Raw genomic sequence first — 22,720 nt, forward strand, 5'->3', positions numbered from 1 at the left:
TCAGAAAATGGCTTTCTAAAATGCTAAAAGCATTCCAGTGGGTATCAGACAACCTGGATTTAAATCCCACCTCTGTAAACTCAGCTGTGTGATGTTGGGCAAGTTCCTTAACCTCAGTTTCCTCAGCTGTAAGATGGCCTTTGTATCTACTTTACATCATTATTCAGGTACTCAATAAGTTGACCATACTGTTGTTTAAAAAAGAAAAAATTCCAAAACTGTGTAGCATAGAGCTTATTCAGTAATCTCCAAAGAACTGAATTCTACACAGATGGTATTTGAAATTTTTAGCATCACCCGTAATGGGGTTTGTTTTGTTTTCTTCTCTCTCTCTCCCTCTTATTCTTTCTTCACCCCGCCCCGTTGTAGACTTCATCAACCCTCTTTGGACAAGGGATATATATTTTAATTTTAAAGAGCCCTTGTATTCTTTGTAGGTTGCTAAAATATATTGATAGCATCTTTTGTATGAATGATTTCAGTGTGGTACATTTTTTTCATCTTTAAGAATAATTTTACTTGTTGTAGATAGTTTAGTATACACCCATCCTTAGACATCATCTAGAAGTTGCCTTTTGTTTAATTCTGTCTTTTCCTTTTAAATCACGTTGTCTTCTACCTTTGCATCCCTTCCGTTACTTCCATTCACCTTGCTGTACCATTCTCATCACTGTTTCCTGCTGCCCCAGCCATAGTTTTTTCTTTATCCTGTGCACCTTGTTTAGTTTGGTTTGCAACTTTCCCATCACATAATTGAAGTGGTTCTGCAGGACAGGCCGTAAAGCAGCTACTCATTTCATTGTAAACTTCCTAGGTACAATTCACAGAGCTGTTTTTGGTTGAACCATGGTGCCTGAACAGAGCAGTTTGTTTAAATCTGAAGTTAGGATTAGCTTGAATAATTGAATGTAACAAATGTTATTGAGCAGCTACTTGTGTTAAGCACCGTGCTCGGCCCCCGGGTCATGGCATCCCTGCTGTCCATGGCCTCTGTTTACGGGGCCAGAGGCGCGAAGCAGCAGGGAGACACAAGCCAGGAGACCAGGGCAAGCGTGACTACGAAAATGCCCTAACCTTGCCTCTGGGCAAAAGCCACATACTTTTTTTCACTAAGAGTTCTATTAAATTGTAGGGATATGTTATTAAAGCGTCAATAATAATAGCTAGGTAAAGTATGATACAACATTGAGTAAAAATAAAATAATTTGTTAATTTTTTACTAAAACCAACAGCACTTAAATTCTCAACTTGATCTTGATTGTCTCCTCTGTTCCTAAGAAACTGTACTTTTTCTCACCTACAGGGGTTTGAAAACATTAACGGTCCCCAGTGCTGGGTCCCCATCTCCTCTCACGCTGTTTCTTGTCCCGCTGTGGCTTCCTGACACCTGCTCTCTCCTGCAGCTCTCCCTTCAGCTGGTGCCTCTGCTAGGAGGCCTGCCAAGCTCCCCACCGTCTTTCCAAATGGGAATCATGATGGGTCCTTCCTTCTCCTTCGAGGCCAGCTCGACTTCTTCACCATTCTGAACTGATCCTCCTACCCAGCAAATTGCTAGTTCACTTCACCGTTGTGCCCCTACCCAGCGCTGCTCTGCGCAGAGTTCCTCTTCCCGAGCTCTAGGAGCTGGGCGCTTCTTGCCGTCTGTTTACTGGGTTTTAAAGAAACAAAAAAACCCCTCTTTTTTAAATTTATAAACGAACAGCTTTTTTCCTCCTTTTCAAATGTCTTAAACACAATTTAACTGTATGTGAATGTTGGCACCGTAGCTGCGTACCGTCACAACCGCGGGCACTGCCCCCTTGCCCTCCCCGCCCGTCTTCCCCGTTCTTCTGAGCTTGAAAGCCTGTACAAGGCCATTTTATATTCATGTGGTTAAATTACCGATGCATTCAAGTTCTGCTTTTTCCTTTGGTGCTTCTTAGGTCGGCTTGAGCAATCAACAAATTGTATGCTCAGATTTCCTCTGCTGTTGGTATTGAGGTCTTCTTATCATTGTGTCTCTGTTTCCATATTCTCTGAGGAACCAGCTGACTAAATACTAGATGGAGTGAGTTTCGATCTGCTTAGACTTAAGGCTGCTTTTTCTAAAGAATTTGTCTTGACAGGTATGATTATTAAAGAATAAAGTAATTTCAAAATTAGTGTTTTAAAAAGTAATTCCAAATCTCCTCTTCTAATCTTGGGTGTATTAAAAGTCTTTGAGGTATTGAAAAAAATGATTCTGCAGTCTCCAGTTATAAAATACTGTATGTACAAAAACTAGAGTCACTGGCTTGGTGTAGTCATTGCTGTACTCCAGAATGTCCGTGTTTACACGTTGTAAATCTCTTAGGCCCCTTAAAAATGTGGTGGAATGTTTAAGCTTGAGGTTAATCACGTTTGAGTTAAGGAGGTCATTATGTTGTTTTCCTAGTTGTTGTTTGTGTCCCTATACAGCCCATTAGCCCTTTCTGGGGATGGGAGCTGAGTCTCGGGTTACAGTAAGAAGAGATAAGGCTGCCTGCCATTCAGTGTTTCAGAAGAATATTGTAATACACACGGCTGCTGTCAAGTGATATACATGACAGCCCGTAAACATGGAAACCTGTCCGGATAACTGTTGCTGGCCGCCAGTAGCCACATAAAGCCTGTTTTACATTCGGAAATGCTAAGCTTTTAGCTGTGACCTAACTAAGCAAAAGGAGTAATTTTCTGCCTTTCAGACTCATCAACTGAGGCTTATAAAGCTTGAATGTTTTTCACAGGTGCCTTCAAACAAGTTTTTTTTATTCTCTATACCTTCAATTATTGGTAACCTGACAAACTGGAATTATTCTAAATGTTCACTTTCTAAAATTATATTTAGGATAATTTTTAATTATCCTAAATGATTCTTAGCCTTTTAGTCAAAGCCAATCTGTCTTCACATGGGTAAGCATGTGCTTATGAGGTTTAAGAAAAGACTTTTAAAAAAATCTTAACTTCTTTATTTCCTTGCTGATAGAGTACACACTATGTGCAGAAAGAGCAACTCCACTTTATTCTATAGTTTGATTATAGAAGCAGGGCTTTTGGGCATCTTGTCCTCCAGGACAAGGTTTTTTTTTTTTGTTTTTTTTTTTTTTCCTTAATTATCCTAATCCCTGAAAAGGTTATTGTGTTGGAAGTTGATTTAAAGCTGAGACAGTCTTCAGGAAAGAATAAATGGGTAGAGGAAGTCAGGCATTGTACATTTAAGGGAATCAAGTTGCTTGTTTATAAGTACTGTGGTTTCAAACTGCCCCACAAGCTTTTTGTGTGTATCACGTCCTATTGCATCATCTGAGTTTGGGCCATTTACAATGCTATTTCCTCATCGAGCCCAAGAAAAGGAACATTTTCCATAAACTACTCTGCATCAACATTTGATTCTACTCTGCGTTCCAACTTTGAATTTTTTTCGCTATTAAATCTATGGCTTTTATTTAAATCAGGTCTGTTGATTTAAGTCAAGAGATATCTTTTCTTGATCGTATATTGTCAGAGATCTAAATAACGGTGGTTCATGAACATTCTTGCAAGAAGCTAAAATAACATTGCAACAAAAAGAATTTACTGGTAAAGTTTTATTTTAATTGGATAACTAACTGCTAAAAACTTAAGTAGGAAAAAACTTGTCTCATTTAAATTTGTAAGCCTGTTTAAGAAGTAATTTGGCTTTCTTCAGGTTTCCTTGGAGTTCTCAGGGAGAAGTCGTGTGGTTCATTTTTGTATTAGAAAACTAACCTTGAAAATAAATCTTCACCTGTGTGCCCAAGAAAACTAAGAGAGTACCTAATAATAATATTGTGCCCAAAACAAACTTAATATGCTGTTTCTTAATTCTTTGTATCCCTCTTATGTGATTCTTCACTGGAGTCTGGCTGAGCAGCAATAATAGCATTTCTTGAAGTAAACTTAATCCAAATTGCTTCTGTAATTCTTTTCCAGATAATGGATTCATACCCGATTCACTCCTAGAAGATGTGATGAAAGCATTGGACCTTGTTTCAGATCCTGAATAGTAAGCTACATACGAAGTATTACTTAACCAACTCTTGATTCTGTTAAATGTAAAACGTTATACACACATTATTGCCTTTTTTTAAAAAATCTAAGTGTTTATGCATATATGAAGCATAGCACTTGATATTAAGCAACGATTTAGGAAGCAGTCAGACCAATCAGTATTATAGCAGAGACTTGACTTACTTAAAATGAACTTCCTTTTCCACTCTGTGCACTTATGGTCTAGTTTTTTATAAAGGGTCCTAAAAATGTAAATGCCTTTTTCCTTATTTTTCTCACTGTGAAACTTCTTCCATTTTTTGAAATTTTGTGCATGTCTTTAGCACCTTCAGCGAAAGTAGTGACAGTTATGTAGAATGTCTGTATTGCTAGTCGTCCTGCTTAAATAACCAGCAGGCCTTTGACATTCAGTCTTATAAAGACCCTGAACATTCTAAATGATCTGAAACCTTTGCAAGTGGCCCCAGTATGTTATAGAATATAATTTTCAGTATTGCCTAACATTAATATCAGTCGTTGTCTTCGTTAATAATGTACATTATTACATCTATAACTTCTTCCATAAATTTGGGATCTTTATTATCCATGGGAAAATCTCTCTCTGGTTAAGTGGATAGATCTTTTGATCAAATATGGTAATCAAATATATATTAATCAAATATAGGTGATTTAAAAATCACATTTGATCTACACTAAGTTTTCCTTTTTCTGCACAGTTGTCTTGTTTTGTTTTTTCCCCCTTCTGAAAATGTATCTGACAATGAACAAACTTTAGCTTACAAACATTTAAGGATTCAGCAAAAGCAGCATAAAACATATTGGTACACAGTTTTTAGAACTTGATCCTGTTCTGTTTTTAAATAGTTAGGGTGTATTTTCTTCGAAAGTATGAAATACATATAAACATTTGCAAACTAATCACATCTGAATTAATATGTCTCAATGTCAGTACCTAGCGCTGTGATGTTACCCTTACTTAGTAGACATAATTGTTGATTCCAACTAAAGACGAGAAATTCAGAGACAGTTGAACTAGTCCAATAAATGAGATAATAGTAACGACCATATTTCTTAACTGATTTCCAAGTGGAGACCTTGTTTACATTGCTCTAATATGCAAAAGGGAATTGAACTGAGGTAATTTTGGTTACTAACAATTCTTAAGATGGGAAGGAGGAAAAAGGCAAAGTTGGTTTTTTGTTTCAGATTCTTACGTAGATGCCTATACGTCATCTACTTAATTTTCCTTGTTTCATCAGAATACATAACATACCCTGAATTTTAAAGTTAGCACAGTAGAGTCAAATTGTTTTTCTAGAAGTAGCTGAAAGATTGCACTGAGTTATTTATTCGGTCCTTTGGTCTAGTCACATTTATAATATGTGATGGCCCATTAACAGGGCCTTATTATCAAGGACTAGTAAATTATATTAAATATAATATGACCTTGCCTTTCTCTGTTTCATGTCATAACCTCCTGGCATTACTCAGACCCATTAAAGTGTCATATCCTTTGCATGTTGTACAGTTGACCCTCGAACAACACAGGGGTTAGGGGAACTGACCCCCGCACAGATGAAAATCCGTGTGTAACTTTTGACTCCCCCAAAACTTTACTAATAGCCTACTGTTAACTGGAAACCTTACCAGTAACATAAACAGTCTATTAACACATATTTTGTATGTTATATATATTATATTACTGTATTCTTAAAGTAAGCTAAAGAAGAGAAAATGTTATTAGGAACATCATAAGGAAGAGAATTTATTTATGGTACATGTATGTATTTATTGAAAAAAAAATCCACATATACGTGGACCTGTGCAGTTCAAACCCATGTTATTCAAGGGTCAACTGTATAATAAGTTGTATTTAACCTGACATTTATAGTTTGAAAGATAACATGGAGAATGAAAATTTTCTGAAAAGACCATTTTCATTTTTAAAACTCTCTTCAAACTGCAGTCCACTTTTCTCCGCCTTCTTTCTAGTCACACATAATACCTGTCAGCAGCCTCGGCTACACCTGATCGTTACACCTATAGTTGAGCTCTTTGAGAATTATCTTACCTTTTTTAACCTTCAGTTTACACTGTAAGAATTTTAAGCCTCCACCTCATTTGGTTCTTGAAAGTAAGCTTTTTCGGAGATGTTTCTGTTTATCTGATGTACCACTGCTTTTGATGCTGTTTCTTTTTCTCTTTGGGCTTAAAAAAAAAAAGTTTATTTTAAGTTAAATGCCTCTTTTGATAGTTAAATTCAGGCATAGCCATGAAGCAAAGAGAATGTGCCTTTGGGAGGTTAAAAGCCTGTTTTTACAAGCCTGGGTTTTTAAGTTACTTTACCTAATAAGGAACAATATTCCAAAGTCATCATCATAATTTAAATTCTAAATAGTAACAGATTACTCTGGTTTAAAAATAACCAAGTTTTGGCAAATTAGATGTCATCCTGTGTATTTGTCATTAAGGGTTTAAAAAGAACAGCTGTCAGGATTTTTGGCAGTCAAATGTGTTATAGTAATTTAACCATGAAAGAAGAAAAATAAGCTTTTTTTTCCATCGGTATCCACTGGTTTTCTTTTTTCTCTCCCCATAGTATAAATCTCATGAAGAATAAATTAGATCCAGAAGGATTAGGAATCATATTATTGGGTCCATTTCTTCAAGAATTTTTTCCTGATCAGGTAACATAGCTGAAGAAATATATTTATTGTTTTGTTCTGTTGGGAGGATCATATTATGATTGTTTCAGCATTTTTTTCTACTAGTTAAAAATGTTCTCACATGCAGATATTAGACTAATAAGCACTATTATCATGTAAATACTTTCCCAACAGAGACGATAGAAGAGTTGTGTGTTCCACTACAGCAACACAAAACTTTGGGGGACAGGGGTGGTGGAAGAGAGTATATACACCAATATAGACACACTGATATTGTTTTTCTAAAGGAAGATTCAAATTCAGAAGTTTGTGGAGTAAAAAGAGAAAGATTCTCTTAAACCACTCCCACCCCTGTTTTCCTTCTCTCGGGTAACTGTTGTTAATTGATTGGTGTGTATCTTTTTAGAACTTTCTAAATACTAGCAAAGGAGCCTGCATGTAGTGCGAACTGCTACCAGTGCTAAGTTCGAGGAGAATTTTAGTTGAGTAAAAGGAAAGCCTTTTACTGGAGTGGAGCTGTGCTGCTTCATGCTGGGACATGCCTTCCACTGGCTGTGACAGGAGCTGAGTTAAAAGGATCTATCTATACCCGTCTCAGTATGCTCAAGTTATGTCTGTGTCATTGGCTAATTCTACAGCCTACACCTGGCTTGTCTTCCTATCTGAGTGCAGGGTTTTACCACCCACCCAAATTATTTAGCCAGGTGTATTGTGATCATTTCATCAGATACCAACATGGTTTATGGTAAGACTAGCAGGCGCAGCTACCATTTATTGAGCATGTACTATGTACTCAGGCACCGTGTGCCCTACAAATTAGGTATTATTCTTCCCCCATTTTTGTCAATGAGGAAACAGAGGATTAGAGAACTTAAGAAAATGGTTTAACGTCATACTGCTAGCATGAGGCCAATTCAGGATCCAGTGTAGGTTATCCAAGCAAAGAGACAAAGTACTTTAACCACTGTTTTACACTACCTTTCATTGCTATTTATTTTATATCAGTTGTTAGTTACTAGAACTGGAGATATGTAAATTGTATTCAGTTGTAGTAAAATATTTATTTTGTAGGTTAAAGTATATTAACTAACTCTGAAAATCAACAGCCAAATTATCTAAGTGACTAATTGCACTGACTCATGTATACAATTAAGATGATTGAATAAATTCTACAGTTTTCTGTTTTGTAAAGCATTTGAAGGGGATACAAAAAATTATGATCTTAGATTTTAGACATGAAAAGTTGAAAACAGTTAAAAATGTAACAACTGAAAAGATAATGCAAAGTAGTATATGATTCACAAATTAATTGAGACAATTGTTAGAAAGATCCCAAAGTAATAAGGAATCCAAATAGTGTATTTAAGGCAAACTTTACAAAGTAAGATTTGAACCAGATCTTGAAAAATGAGAAAAGACTTTAAAAAAATCACAAATGTGCAAAGAGCCAACAACCAAAGGTCTCTTCATGGGAAGATGAAGAATATGCTTGTCTCAAACAGAATTCAGGAAGGTGAGTGGTTGGAGATAAGACTGGAAGGGTAGGTTAGGTCCTGGAGTTTAGGCTTCTTGGTTGCAAATCCCAGCCTGAACTGCCTGACGTGGGCCAGAAAGATAGGAATTGGGAGGAGTAGCTCAGAGCGACAGGAGGACAGAGGAAGCAGCGCCTGGAAGGTGGTGCCGGGAGCCTCTGGAGCTGGAAGGAGTCTCATCCCCACCTCATCCCTTCTCGTTGGAAAGGAGCGCCTTCTCTTGCTTCCAACTGGAAAAAATTCCAAGGAGGGACACTGGCCCAACTTTTGTCACAGTCAATCAGATATGACCAGGAAGATCCTTAAGGGGGATGGGCACGGGGACACTCAGCCGTAGGCACTAAAGGGGATCACTGAGAGTCAGGCACCTGCAGGGGCCCGACCGTTAACGGCCTTCAAGGCTACGTTTAGGGAGGTGAACTTGAGCTTTAGCGAACTGAGAACCAAAGAACAGTGGGAATGACATGATCCCTTTCTCTATTGAATGTTGTTTAAATCTCTCAGCACTATGTTTCCTTTTCACAGTTAAGGTTCACAATATTCAGAAGATATTTGTGGGGATGGAAACCCCCAATTTGGTACTACGGACCGAATTGGAAGTATTGGTGCATATGTTTAGAATCTGAGTGAAAGTGGTATCACTGCCTTTCTGTATTTATTGAGAGGAACAAATTATAAGCAGAAAAAAAGCAGAGATACATTTTAGGAAATTTTTTTTGCATTTTAGAACTGTGTCCTTTTTTTAAAAAAATTACAGTAATACATGCACTTATTTAAAAATATAAACTGTAGAAGAGCTTATAATAAAAATCAGCACTCCCCCAATTTCCAGTCTCTTCCCCAGAAGCAAATTTCAGCTTTTAGGTTTTATGGTAGTTAACTGCGTAAGTCTAAGTGTCTTGCTTTGTCAGATGATTCCGTAATCAAAGGATGTGGAATTAAGAAACTTCCATTTTAATTTCAATTGCTAATTAGAAATTGCCTGATACAAAGATTTAAAGTTTTAATTGTTCTTTGTTTATAACAGGGTTCCAGTGGCCCAGAGTCTTTTACTGTCTACCACTACAATGGACTGAAGCAATCAAATTACAATGAAAAGGTATGATAACTCACGTTGTAATTTGTCTTCACCTGGCTTGATAAAATATAGGAGTATATAACAATGTTTGATTCCCATAAACTTGCCACCTAAGGAAGGAGATTATTCTAGGAGTCTCTTTACTCTCAGAGCATATTTTAGACCTGGACTCAGTGAGATCTTCATTGGAATTTTGGAGCAGTAGTGTCACTGGGACAAGGTAACCCCATCTACATACATGTTGTTACCCTTGGGTGTTGTAGATGTTACTAAATCAAGTTTAGTGTGCTGAAAGCTACTGATCCGTTTAAATGGAGAAAGAAGGGGTAAGAGTGAGATTCTTGATTTAGAAAAATATTTTAAAGGATTTAAATTAACATCCATAACACCTAGCATTTATTGAGCATTTACCTGGAATTGGCTTAAGCACTTTGTTTTACCTGAAGTTTAACACCATCCCATGAAGTAAGTATTGCCAGTATATCCCCCTTTTACAGTGGCGGAAAGTGCCGCATGGGAGAAGTAAGCAGCCTGCCGCCGTCAGGCAGCCGGGAAACGGCGGAGCTGCGACAGGAGCCGAGGGCGCCCCCCCTTAGAGCCCACGGCTCACCCACTGTGCTTTGCTCCACGGACAAAGGCACATCAGTGCTTCACGTCCAGATATACGCACCGGCTTTAAATCAAAACTTTGGTCTCGCCCATTCACCCTCTTTGATTAATTCTTTGATTAATGCGCTTTGCCTACACCTAAGATATAGCTCCTATGTTTGCATTTATGCCAGTAACAGTCACAGTAGCTATAGCTAATATTAGAAGGTGTAAAGCCTAACGTGCCTTTTTTGTGTGTGTGGGAATACAGAAGTTTATTTTACTATAACTTTTAAATCTCAGAAAGCAGAAACCAAAAAACCAAGTATTTATACAAATAAAATAATAAACTATAAAACTGTACTAAGGGAGTAAAGGAAGACTTGAACAAATGATGACAGAAAGGGTGATAATTGAGCACGCTGTGTTTCAGAGAGCAGGGCGATTCCCGGCAGCGTCAACAGACTCACCCCTCACAGTTGGGAGCTCCCACTGGCTTTTGAGTTGGAAGGTGCCATAGAGACAGTTGGTGCTGAACCCCTATTTACTTCCCTCATGAATGGCCTCCAGTGTCTTGAAATACTGTGGTAGGGGGTGTCTTCTTCCAGTGCCAGCAACTGGCCCCATTGTCCTGAAGCAAGTGGTTCCATTTTTAATACCTTAAATGATTAACATCTGTATTAGAGTATAATTGCTTTACAATGGTGTGTTAGTTTCTGCTGTATAACAAAGTGAATCAGCTGTACATATACATATATCCCCATATCTCCTCCCTCTTGCGTCTCCCTCCCACCCTTGCTATCCAACCCCTCTAGGTGGTCACAAAGCACCGAGCTGATCTCCCTGTGCGGCTGCTTCCCACTGTGGCTAACATGCCTTTTTAATTTGAAATACCCATGCTGGTTTCAGATGTATCTAAATTGAGGATGGCTAGAGAAAATAGATCATAATGTATATTAGATGCATAATTTCAGTTAGAGCAAATCTAAACCTGTGACTAAAATTTATTTTCATAACAATATAAATTAGAACTTTTATTACATTAGGTTTGAAGATCTTTTTCATAGTAAAATGATTTACTGATATCTATAGCAAAATATAAATTGTCAGTAAGCCAACTTGTATGCTCTGTTCTAATATGTGTAAATGAGTGCTTCCTTTATATTTTGAAGTTTTATGTAGCCTTGTCATAGAAGGTACTTTATAGTCACTACTTAGTTACTTGCCTATACAATCCCTGCAAGGTAGGTCAGTCAAATATTATCCATATTTTACAGATGAGGCCTCTGAGACAGGGAGATTAAGTGACTCACCCAGGGTCACACAGCAAGTCATTGGCAGAGCAGGGATTGGAACTGAGTTCCTGATTCCCAGTCGTGTCCTTGGTCTGCTTGACCACGCTACCTGTATATAGTAAGTTTTCAAGTCGTGCTCATGACAAGCGTCTGACATACTAACAAAGAGGTCAGAAATCAAAGATGAACTATTAACATGACAGTAGTATGTAAGCACTCTTAACACGAAGCATGTATGCCATTAAGTTGCAGAGGTATACCATAAAGTTACTCAGGAGCTAGAAATCTGGTAGACTGCAGAGTAAGGTACTACTAAAAATATCTGAGGAAACAGACAACAGAAGGCTGGCCAAGCAGAAGGGAATGTGACCCGCCAGGGAGGCCACACAGGTAGGTCGGGGTACTCCTCCCAAGCAGGTCTGCTCTAACACCATGAGCAAGGGATTTTCAGAGAAAAGTTTTGCTTTGGAGAGCTGAAAAGCATGACTTAACAGTTCTAATAGTAAATTTATTCCATCAAAACTAGAAAGTACTACAGCAACCAAAGTACAGATGCAAAAAAGTAAAACTATTTGTTTCAGGTTAAAGTATGTCTTAAAAGTAAAACTATTTGTTTCACATTAAAGTATGTCTTTAGAGCCTCCTAAAAAGAGACTTATGAAACCAAATTATCTGGCCTAGTAATAGAAAATATTCCCATATTTAATGTATTTTAAGGAGACTCCAACTTAAGGCTAATCAGGTTGTTTCTCTTGGCTCCTTGGTCAAATAGTTTATAGCTTTTATCTTGGAAGAACGTAATTACAATCATGTGTATCAGCCACTGAGTGTAAAAATCATTACACAAACTTTGGAAGAGGGCAGTCGTCTGTATCTGTTCCTTTTAAATTATGCAGTTAGTTAGAATTTCTCTTGGTACAAAGCGAAATTCATGACTGAATGCTTTAATGTATACAGTGGGCGCTTATAATGAGGTAGGGCTTTAGCTAGTATGTTACTTCACAAATGACTTCTAAAAGTTGTTTAAAGAAATCAGAATAAAACTTTTCTGATATCTATCCACCTGCCAGTGTATCTTTTTAATAGTCTTTGCCATTACATATAGAGATTTTTGTTTCTGACCTGACGTCCTTTAATTTTTTTTCTCCATGATTTTTCATGCAGAACAAAGTATATTCATGAATAGTATTTCAGAAGTATTTAGTACAATAATAGAAAATTTCATTGACAAACATCCAGTTTGCTTGCAGCTCTGGAAATTCAACATTTAGATTGAAAGAAGAAAATAAAGTCCTTCTCAGAATATATAGCTGAGTGCCTCCATATTAAAGCAATAGGAGCTAAGTAAATGTTGTTATATAAAGAAAATATATTACTGGAAGAATGACTTTTCTTTTATCAGAAATAGTATGTTCTTGGGATTTGCATACACTTCTTATAAATCATGATCTTACAATCTAAATTCAGCTAGTAGTTAAAATTGTTTCACCATCTCATTTCCAGATTTATTTTCACATTAATCAGGAAGCAGATATTCTAGCTTATAATTTCTATCAAAATAAAACTAGATATAAAGTTCCATACGAAACAGTACACAGTGCCCTATTTGCTAGCCTATGAAAAGTTCTGTATCCCTCACAAGACTTTGCTAAGAATATTGATTGATTGACCTTGGTGGCTTTATTTTGTTCAACAGGTAATGTATGTGGAAGGAACCGCAGTTGTTATGGGTTTTGAAGATCCCATGCTACAGACAGATGACACTCCTATTAAACGCTGTCTCCAAACCAAATGGCCATACATTGAATTACTCTGGACCACAGATCGGTCTCCTTCACTAAACTGATTTGCCGAAGTATTTATAGGATTGTAATAGCAGATGTTGAAAGAGGGGTGAAAGACTGGCGATTGGCTCAATTAAGCTATACACTGGTATCATTGATTAACTGTAAATAACAATTGAAAACACATTTTCAGTGTTTAAGATATGTTTAAATTATTTGTTTTAAAGCTTTAAGTTAAAGGTTACCCTATTTAAACTCTTTATGTGAAATTTACTAGCAAAACTAAGCTGTAATCAAAGTTTATCACTGTTGCAGTCAGATAATTTGGTCATTTATCAAGCATCGTATTATAACATTTTTATATTGAGTATCAGTTACTATTTATAAACTTCTACTTTGGGGTTTTATTTCATTCAGGCACAGTTTGCTTAAATGATTCTGGCATGCAGCATATCAGCCTCCACACTGAAACGCAAGAGTTTATCTTTGTTATTTTCTAAAATCTGGTTTCCATTAGAAACATTGATTGATAAATAACAAATTGTCAACCTGGACCTTTGACAGTTGGCTTAGCTCTGGCATGTTTATGAAAAGTAGAAGCTGTAAGGGAACATTACCATTTATTCACAGACATATAGAGTGAAGGAGAATCTGATAGTCTTAAGACTGTCAGCTTTCACCGTATTGCCAAATACACTTCTCCAAATTTGTCCCAACAGCCCTGTAAGCCAGCTTTCATGTATATTTTAAATGTGATAAATGCATGAGAACATCTGTTATTACATTAGTATATTGCATTATTTATTATGATCCTAGTGGATGGCCTAAATAAACACTTTTTTTTCTTCAACCATATCCTTGATTTTTCACATTCATGGCTCAAAATAAATACTTTTAAATGATTCTGCCCAGTAACCCTGAGAGCACAGCATAGAACAGACGCCTACCAGATGCACACGACCCCTCGACAGGACACCAAACCTTACGCTTACCTAGGACTTCTGTAACTCAGACAGCCAGGAGCACCAGAACCTGACGGGCAGCTGTCTGTCTGTCTGCATCAGTGGACAAAGTTGCAGAAGCCCCATCCTGTTCATTTCTGAGAGAGATTTACTATATGTTGATAGGCTGGTTGCCCAGCAATTTGAGATGTGAATAGCCAGAAAATACTTTCTTTCCTTCACTTGAGAAGCCAACAAGATATCCTCTTAGGAATTTTAGAACTGAACTTTACCTTCAACAGTATAGTTGAATATGTATTTCCTCTCTAAGTCTCTAGAGGGGGTTTTATTTATATTTTTTTATAGACATTAACAATTACAATGATTAGATTTTAGCATAGGAAAAAAGTAGCCAAAATTTTATATATAACAACTTTTGGTAGCACTGTGTTCAGGAGTGTGATACTAGCTACTACAGTTACAGCTGTAAAGTGTATTTTTGGTACATCTTGCCTATTACCAAATGGCTGTAAAACACATTATACTAGAATTAATCTCTAACTCTGGTCCTAAATTCCATAAGGATTATGAAAAAGCATAGATTCTTCTCAAACACTGAGCCTACAGGGTAGTCATTTCTCCTTACAGTTGCTTCATAACAAACCATCCCAAAATTCCACAACATAATCATTTTACAAAGCCTGTGGCTCAGGAGTTTGAACAGAATACAGTGGGCATGGCTTATCTGCCTCTCAGTCTGGAGGCCCAGCTGGGAAACTGTAGGTTTCTTAACTCATATGACTGGCATGACTGGGACCTTAGCTTGATCTAACTGACAACTGTCAAACACAACATCAGACAAACAACTGCAGATACATTTTCTTTTCACGTCCAAGTGGGGCACTTACCAAAACAGACTATATGCTGGACCATAAAACAAACTTAGAAAATCCCCAAAAGTCTGGAAATTAAGCAGCACACTTCTGAATAACCCAAGGGTCAAAGTGGAATTGCACTGGGAATTAGAACATATTTTTTTACTGAATGATAATGAAAATAGTACATAGTAAAAATTGTGGAATGTAAATAAAGCAGTGCTTAGAGGGAAATGTATAACTTTAAATAAATACGGTAGAAAAATAGAAAGTTTGGAAATTAGAAAAATAAGCTTTCATCTCAAAAACAAAACAAAGTAAATAATGAGATAAAAAGAGATACTGACGTGCAAAACAAATTGGACTTTACACACCATCTGTAAAAGTTAAAATGATCAGAGATCTAATTGTAAGAGCTAAAACTATAAAAGAAAAAACAATCCTCATCATCAAATCCGCCTAATGGGTTAGACGGTGGTTTCTTAGAGTACCAAAAACAACAGCAGCAGCAAAGATAAATTGAACTTCATCAAAATTAAAACCTTTGTCTATCAAAAGGTCACCATCAAGAAGGTGAGATGACAACCCACAGAATGGGAGAAAATACTTGAAAACCATACCTCATAAGGAATTTGTATCCAGAATATATAAAGAAATCTTATAAAATTAAAAATATTTTTAAGTGGGCAAATGATTTGAAGAGAGATATCTCCAAAGATCCTACACAAATGGCCAGTAAACACATGAAAACATGCTTAACAAAATTAGTCATTAGGGAAATCAAACTAAAAACCATGAGATACAACTTCACCTACCCTAGGATGTCTAAAATCAGAAAGCTAGATAGTAACGAGTGTTGGCAAAGATGTGGAGGAAATGGAAATCTTAAATTGTTGGTGGGGATATAAAATAGTGAAGTCACTTTAGAAAAACAGTAGTGCAGTTCTTCAGAAAGTTAAATCAAGGGTGAGCATATGACCCAGCATTTCCACTCCTAGGGATACACCCAAGAGAAGCAAAACATATATACACACAACATTTTTTCTTTAAATATTTATAGTGGTGTTATTCATCCTAGCCAAAAATGGAAACGACCTAAATGTCCATTAACCAATGGGTGGATAAATAAATGTACTATATACATACAATGAAAAATTATTTGAAAATTAAGAAGAATTACTGATATGTGCAACCACACAGATGAACTTGGAACACACGCTAAGAGAAAGAAGCCTGTTGCAAAAGACCACACATTATGATTCCATTTATGTGAACTGTCCAGAATAGGCAAACCATAGAGACAGAAAAGGGATTAGCAGTCACAAGAGCCTAGGATGGGGACAGAGTGGAGGCACAGAATTGGGAAATGATTGCCAATGTATAGGGGTTTCTTTTGGGGTGATAAGAATGTTCTAGAATAGATGTGATGGTTACACAACAGAACATACTAAAAAACACTGAATTGTAAGAATAAAAGATAAAACACGAAACCCATGAAATAGCAGATATGTAATATGAAAAACGTCAGTAACACCAGAAGTTAGTTCTCTGGGGGGAGTGGGGAAACTAATAAAAAAGGATAAAAACACCTAACAAAATTGATCAACAACAAAATGAGAAATAAATTATTAACACCAAAAAAGAAAAGGGAAACATTGCTTTAAATTCTCCAGATATTAAAAAGACGGGAGTTAAGAGTACATTCAAACTTAAGTTGTTATTATCTTAAAAGAGACATAAATTTAAACCTCATGGTAACAACAAAGCAAAAACCTGTAATAGATAGATACACAAAAGATAACAAGAAAGGAATCTAGGCATATCACTACAGAAGATCATCACAACACATATGAAGAGATCAAGAGAAGAAGAAAAAAAACGAATTACAAAACAGCCAGAAAACAATGAACAAAATGGCAGTAAGTACATACCTATCAATAATTACCTAAAATGTAAATGGACTAAGTTCTCCAATCAGAATACATATCATGGCTGAAAAGGTATAAAAACAAACAAAAAACAAGACCCATCTATGTGCTGCCTGCAACAGACTCACTTCAGTTGTAAGGACACACTCAAAAGTGAAGGGATGTAAAATGATACTCTGCACAAATGGAAAACAAGAAAAAGCCTGGGGTAACTAAACGTTAATCAGGTAAAACTGGCTCCCAGACAAAGACTGTAATAAGAGACAAAAGGTAATTATAAAATGATAAGTCAATCCAACAAGAGGATGTAACATGTAAATTACACACAGCATAGGAGCACCTAAATATATAAAGCAAATATTAACAGCCCTAAAGGGAGAAGTAGACATCAGTATAACAATAGTAGGGGACTTTAATAATACACTTTAATAAATGGATACCACATCCAGACATAAAGTCAAAAAGGAAACACTGGACTTAAACTGCATGTTAGACCAGATGGACTTAACATACACAGAACACTCCATCCAAAAGCAACAGGATACACATTTTTCTCCAGCTAACATGAAACATTTTCCAGGATATATGATGTTAGGCCACAAAACAAGTCTTAACAAATTTAGGAAGACTGAAATCATATTGAACATTGTTTCTGACCACAGTGGTATGAAACTAGAAATTACAAGAAGAAAACTGGAAAATTCACAAATATGTGGATATTAAACAGCATGCTACTGAACAACCGATGAGTCAAAGAAGAATACAAAAGAGAAATCAAACATTAAGACAAGTGAAAATGGAAATACGACATACAAAAACTTATGGGACACCAGAAGCAGTTCTAAGAGGGAAGTTCATACTGATAAATGCCTATGTAAAGAAACAAAGATCTCAAATAAACGACCTAACTTTACACCTCGAAGACACTAAAAAACAAATGAATCCCAAGTTTGTGGAAGGAAGGAAATAACAGATCAGGCAGAAATAAAATAGACTAAAAAGACAATTAGAAGATCATTGAAACTAAGCTAGTTTTTGAAGATACACAAAATTGACAACATTTGGCTAGACTCGCCAAGAAAAAGAGAACTCAAACATCAGAAATGAGAGCAGAAGCAAGAAGACCTATAGTCCTGCAGCCTGTGGAACAAAAACCACATTCACAGAAAGATAGACAAGATGAAAAGGCAGAGGGCTATGTACCAGATGAAGGAACGAGAAAAAACCCCAGAAAAACAACTAAATCAAGTGGAGATCGGCAACCTTCCAGAAAAGGAATTCAGAATAATGATAGTGGCAATGATCCAGGACCTCGGAAAAAGAATGCAGGCAAAGATGGAGAAGATGCAAGAAATGTTTAATAAAGACCTAGAAGAATTAAAGAACAAACAAACAGAGATGAACAATACAATAACTGAAATGAAAACTACACTAGAAGGAATCAATAGCAGAATAACTGAGGCAGAAGAACAGATAAGTGACCAGGAAGACAGAATGGTGGAATTCACTGCTGCGGAACAGAATAAAGAAAAAAGAATGAAAAGAAATGAAGACAGCCTAAGAGACCTCTGGGACAACATTAAACGCAACAACATTCGCATTATAGGGGTCCCAGAAGGAAAAGAGAGAAAGGACCCAAGAAAATATTTGAAGAGATTATGGTTGAAAACTTCCCTAACATGGGAAAGGAAATAGCCACCCAAGTCCAGGAAGCACAGTGAGTCCCATACAGGATAAACCCAAGGAGTAACATGCCAAGACACACAGTAATCAAATTGGCAAAAATTAAAGACAAAGAAAAATTATTGAAAGCAGCAAGGGAGAAACAACAAATAACATACAAGGGAACTCCCATAAGGTTAACAGCTGATTTCTCAGCAGAAACTACAAGCCAGAAGGGAGTGGCATGATATACTTAAAGTGATGAAAGTTAAGAACCTACAACCAAGATTACTCTACCCAGCAAGGATCTCATACAGATTCGATGGAGAAATCAAAAGCTTTACAGACAAGCAAAAGTTAAGAGAATTCAGCACCACCAAACTAGCTCTACAACAAATGCTAAAGGAACTTCTCTAAGTGGGAAACACAAGAGAATAAAAGGACCTACAAAAACAAACCCAAAACAAGAAAATGGTCGTAGGAACTCACATATCGATAATTACCTTAAACGTGAATGGACTAAATGCTCCAACCAAAAGACACAGGCTTGCTGAATGGATACAAAAACAAGACCCATATATATGCTGTCTACAAGAGACCCACTTCAGACTAGGGACACATACAGACTGAAAATGAGGGGATGGAAAAAGATAATCCATGCAACCGGAAATAAAAAGAAAGCTGGAGTAGCAATCCTCATCTCAGATGAAATAGACTTTAAAATAAAGAATGTTACAAGAGATAAGGAAAGACACTACATAATTATCAAGGGATCAATCCAAGAAAAAGATATAACAATTATAAATATATATATGCCCCCAACATAGGAGCACCTCAATACACAAGGCAACTGCTAACAGCTGTAAAAGAGGAAATCGACAGTAATACAATAATAGTGGGAGACTTTAACACCTCACACCAATGGACAGATCATCCAAAATGAAAATAAATAAGGAAAGAGAAGCTTTAAATGACACAATAGACCAGATAGATTTAATTGATATTTATTGGACATTCCATCCACCAACAGCAGATTACACTTTCTTCTCAAGTGCGCATGGAACATTCTCCAGGATAGATCACATCTTGGGTCACAAATAAAGCCTGAGTAAATTTAAGAAAACTGAAATCGTATCAAGCACCTTTTCTGACAACAACGCTATGAGATTAGAAATGAATTACAGGGGAAGAAACGTAAAAAACACAAACATGTGGAGGCTAAACACTACATTACTAAATAACCAAGAGATCACTAATGAATCAAAGAGGAAATCAAAAAATACCTAGAGACAAATGACAAAACACTACAATCCAAAACCTATGGGATGCAGCAAAAGCAGTTCTAAGAGGGAAGTTTATAGCTATACAAGCCTACCTCAAGAAACAAGAAAAATCTCAAATAATCTAACCTTACACCTAAGGGAACTAGAGAAAGAAGAACAAAACTCAAAGTTAGCAGAAGGAAAGAAATCATAAAGATCAGAGCAGAAATAAATAGAAACAAAGAAAACAATAGCAAAGATCAATAAAATTAAAAGCTGGTTCTTTGAGAAGATAAACAAAATTGATAAACCATTAGCCAGACTCATCAAGAAAAAAGAGGGAGAGGACTCAAATCAATAAAATAAGAAATGAAAAAGTAGACAACAGACATCGCAGAAATACAAGGCATCCTAAGAGACTACTATATGCAACTCTATGCCAATAAAATGGACAACCTGGAAGAAATGGACAAATTCTTAGAAAGGTATAAGCTTCCAAGAATGAACCAGGAAGAAATAGAAAATATGAACAGCCCAATCACAAGTAATGAAATTGAAACTGTGATTAAAAATCTTCCAACAAACAAAAGTCCAGGACCAGATGGCTTCACAGGTGAATTCTATCAAACATTTAGAGAAGAGCTAACACCCATCCTTCTCAAACTCTTCCAAAAACTTGCAGAAGGAACACTCCCAAACTCATTCTATGAGGCTACCATCACCCTGATACCAAAACCAGACAAAGATACTACAAAAAAAGAAAATTACAGACCAATATCGCTGATGAAAATAGATGCAAGAATCCCCAACAAAATACTAGCAAACAGAATCCAACAACACATTAAAAGGATAATACACCATGATCAGGTGGGATTTATCCCAGGGATGCAAGGATTCTTCAATATACACAAATCAATCAATGTGATACACTATATTAACAAATTGAAGAATAAAAACCGTATGATCATCTCAATAGATGCAGAAAAAGCTTTTGACAAAATTCAACACCCAGGGGCTTCCCTGGTGGCACAGTGGTTGAGAGTCCACCTGCCGATGCAGGAGATGCGGGTCCATGCCCTGGTCCGGGAAGATCCCACATGCCGCGGAGCGGCTGGGCCCGTGAGCCATGGCCACTGGGCCTGTGCGTCCGGAGCCTGTGGTCTGCAATGGGAGAGGCCACGGCAGTGAGAGGCCCGCGTACCGCAAAAAAATAAATAAAAAAATCAACACCCATTTATGATAAAAACTCTCCAGAAAGTGGGCATAGAGGGAACCTACCTCAACATAATAAAGGCCATATATGACAAACCCAAAACAAACATCATTCTCAATGGTGAAAAACTGAAAGCATTTCCTCTAAGATCAGGAACAAGACAAGGATGTCCACTCTCACCGCTATTATTCAACATAGCGTTGGAAGTCCTAGCCTTGGCAATCAGAGAAGAAAAAGAAATAAAAGGAATACAAATTGGAAAAGAAGAAGTAAAACTGTCACTGTTTGCAGATGACATGATACTATACATAGAGAATCCTAAAAATGCTGCCAGGAAACTACTAGAGCTAATCAATGCATTTACTAAAGTTGCAGGACACAAAATTAACTCACAGAAATCTCTTGCATTCCTATACACTAATGATGAAAAATCTGAAAGAGAAATTAAGGAAACACTCCCATTTACCACTGCAACAAAAAGAATAAAATACCTAGGAATAAACCTACCTAGGGAGACAAAAGACCTGTATGTAGAAAACTATAAGACACTGATGAAAGAAATTAAAGATGATACCAACAGATGGAGTGATATACCATGTTCTTGGATTGGAAGAATCAATACTGTGAAAAGGACTATACTACCCAAAGCAATCTACAGATTCAATGCAACCCTTATCAAATTACCAATGGCATTTTTTACAGAACTAGAACGAAAAATCTTAAAATTTGTATGGAGACACAAAATACCCCGAATAGCCAAAGCAGTCTTGAGGGAAAAAAATGGAGCTGGAGGAATCAGACTCCCTGACTTCAGACTATACTACAAAGCTACAGTAACCAGACAGTATGGTACTGGCACAAAAACAGAAACATAGGTCAATGGAACAAGATAGAAATCTCAGAGGTAAACCCATGCACCTATGGTCAACTAATCTATGACAAAGGAGGCAAGGATATACAATGGAGAAAAGACATACTCTTCAATAAATGGTGCTGGGAAAACTGGACAGCTACATGTAAAAGAATGAAATCAGAACACTCCCTAACACCATACACAAAAATAAACTCAAAATGGATTAGAGACCTAAATGTAAGACCAGACATTATAAAACTCTTAGAGGAAAACATAGGAAGAACACTCTTTGAGATAAATCACAGCAAGATCTTTTCTGATCCACCTCCTAGAGTAATGGAAATAAAAACAAAAATAAACAAATGGGACCTACTGAAACTTAAAGGCCTTTGAAAAGCAAAGGAAACCATAAACAAGACAAAAAGACAACCCTCAGAATGGGAGAAAATATTTGCGAACAAATCAACGGACAAAGGCTTAATCTCCAAAATATATAAACAGCTTGTGCAGCTCAATACTAAAAGAATAAACAACCCAATCCAAAAATGGGCAGAACACCTAAATAGACATTTCTCCAAAGAAAACATACAGATGGCCAAGAAGCACATGAAAAGCTGCTCAACATCACTAATTATTAGAGAAATGAAAATCAAAATTACAATGAGATATCACCTCACACCAGTTAGAATGGGCTTCATCATAAAATCTACAAACAACAAATGCTGGAGAGGGCGTGGTGAAAAGGGAACACTCTTGCACTGTTGGTGGGAATGTAAACTGATACAGCCACTATGGAGAACAGTATGGAGATTCCTTAAAAAACTAAAAATAGAATTACCATATGATCCAGCAATCCCACTACTGGGCATATACCCAGAGAAAACCAAAAAGACACATGCACCCCAATGTTCATTGCAGCACTATTTACAATAGCCAGGTCATGGAAGCAACCTAAATGCCCATCGACATATGAATGGATAAAGAAGTTGTGGTACATATATACAACGGAATATTACT

The 22,720-nt window shown here is 36.7% G+C and overlaps 1 protein-coding gene across 2 annotated transcripts in view; it reads left to right on the forward strand.

Annotated features, from left to right (window-relative positions):
- Positions 1 to 13,820, forward strand: part of MINDY3 (MINDY lysine 48 deubiquitinase 3) — a 95,016-nt gene extending 81,196 nt beyond the window's left edge. The window contains exons 12-15 of one of the 2 annotated variants that reach the window (XM_029238141.1): positions 3,949 to 4,021; positions 6,626 to 6,713; positions 9,252 to 9,323; positions 12,882 to 13,820. In XM_029238141.1, the coding sequence (XP_029093974.1) occupies positions 3,949 to 4,021; positions 6,626 to 6,713; positions 9,252 to 9,323; positions 12,882 to 13,031 (383 nt within the window). In that variant the 3' untranslated portion in view covers positions 13,032 to 13,820. Of the gene's footprint in view, positions 1 to 3,948; positions 4,022 to 6,625; positions 6,714 to 9,251; positions 9,324 to 11,167; positions 12,302 to 12,881 lie in introns of those variants that run through there. The other variant, XM_029238142.1, reaches the window with a different exon arrangement.
- Positions 13,821 to 22,720: the final 8,900 nt, after the last annotated feature.

The sequence above is a fragment of the Monodon monoceros genome, unplaced genomic scaffold (assembly GCF_005190385.1).
Source record: "Monodon monoceros isolate NGI ecotype Baffin Bay Population unplaced genomic scaffold, NGI_Narwhal_1 Super_Scaffold_21, whole genome shotgun sequence".
Classification (NCBI taxonomy): Eukaryota; Metazoa; Chordata; class Mammalia; order Artiodactyla; family Monodontidae; genus Monodon; species Monodon monoceros.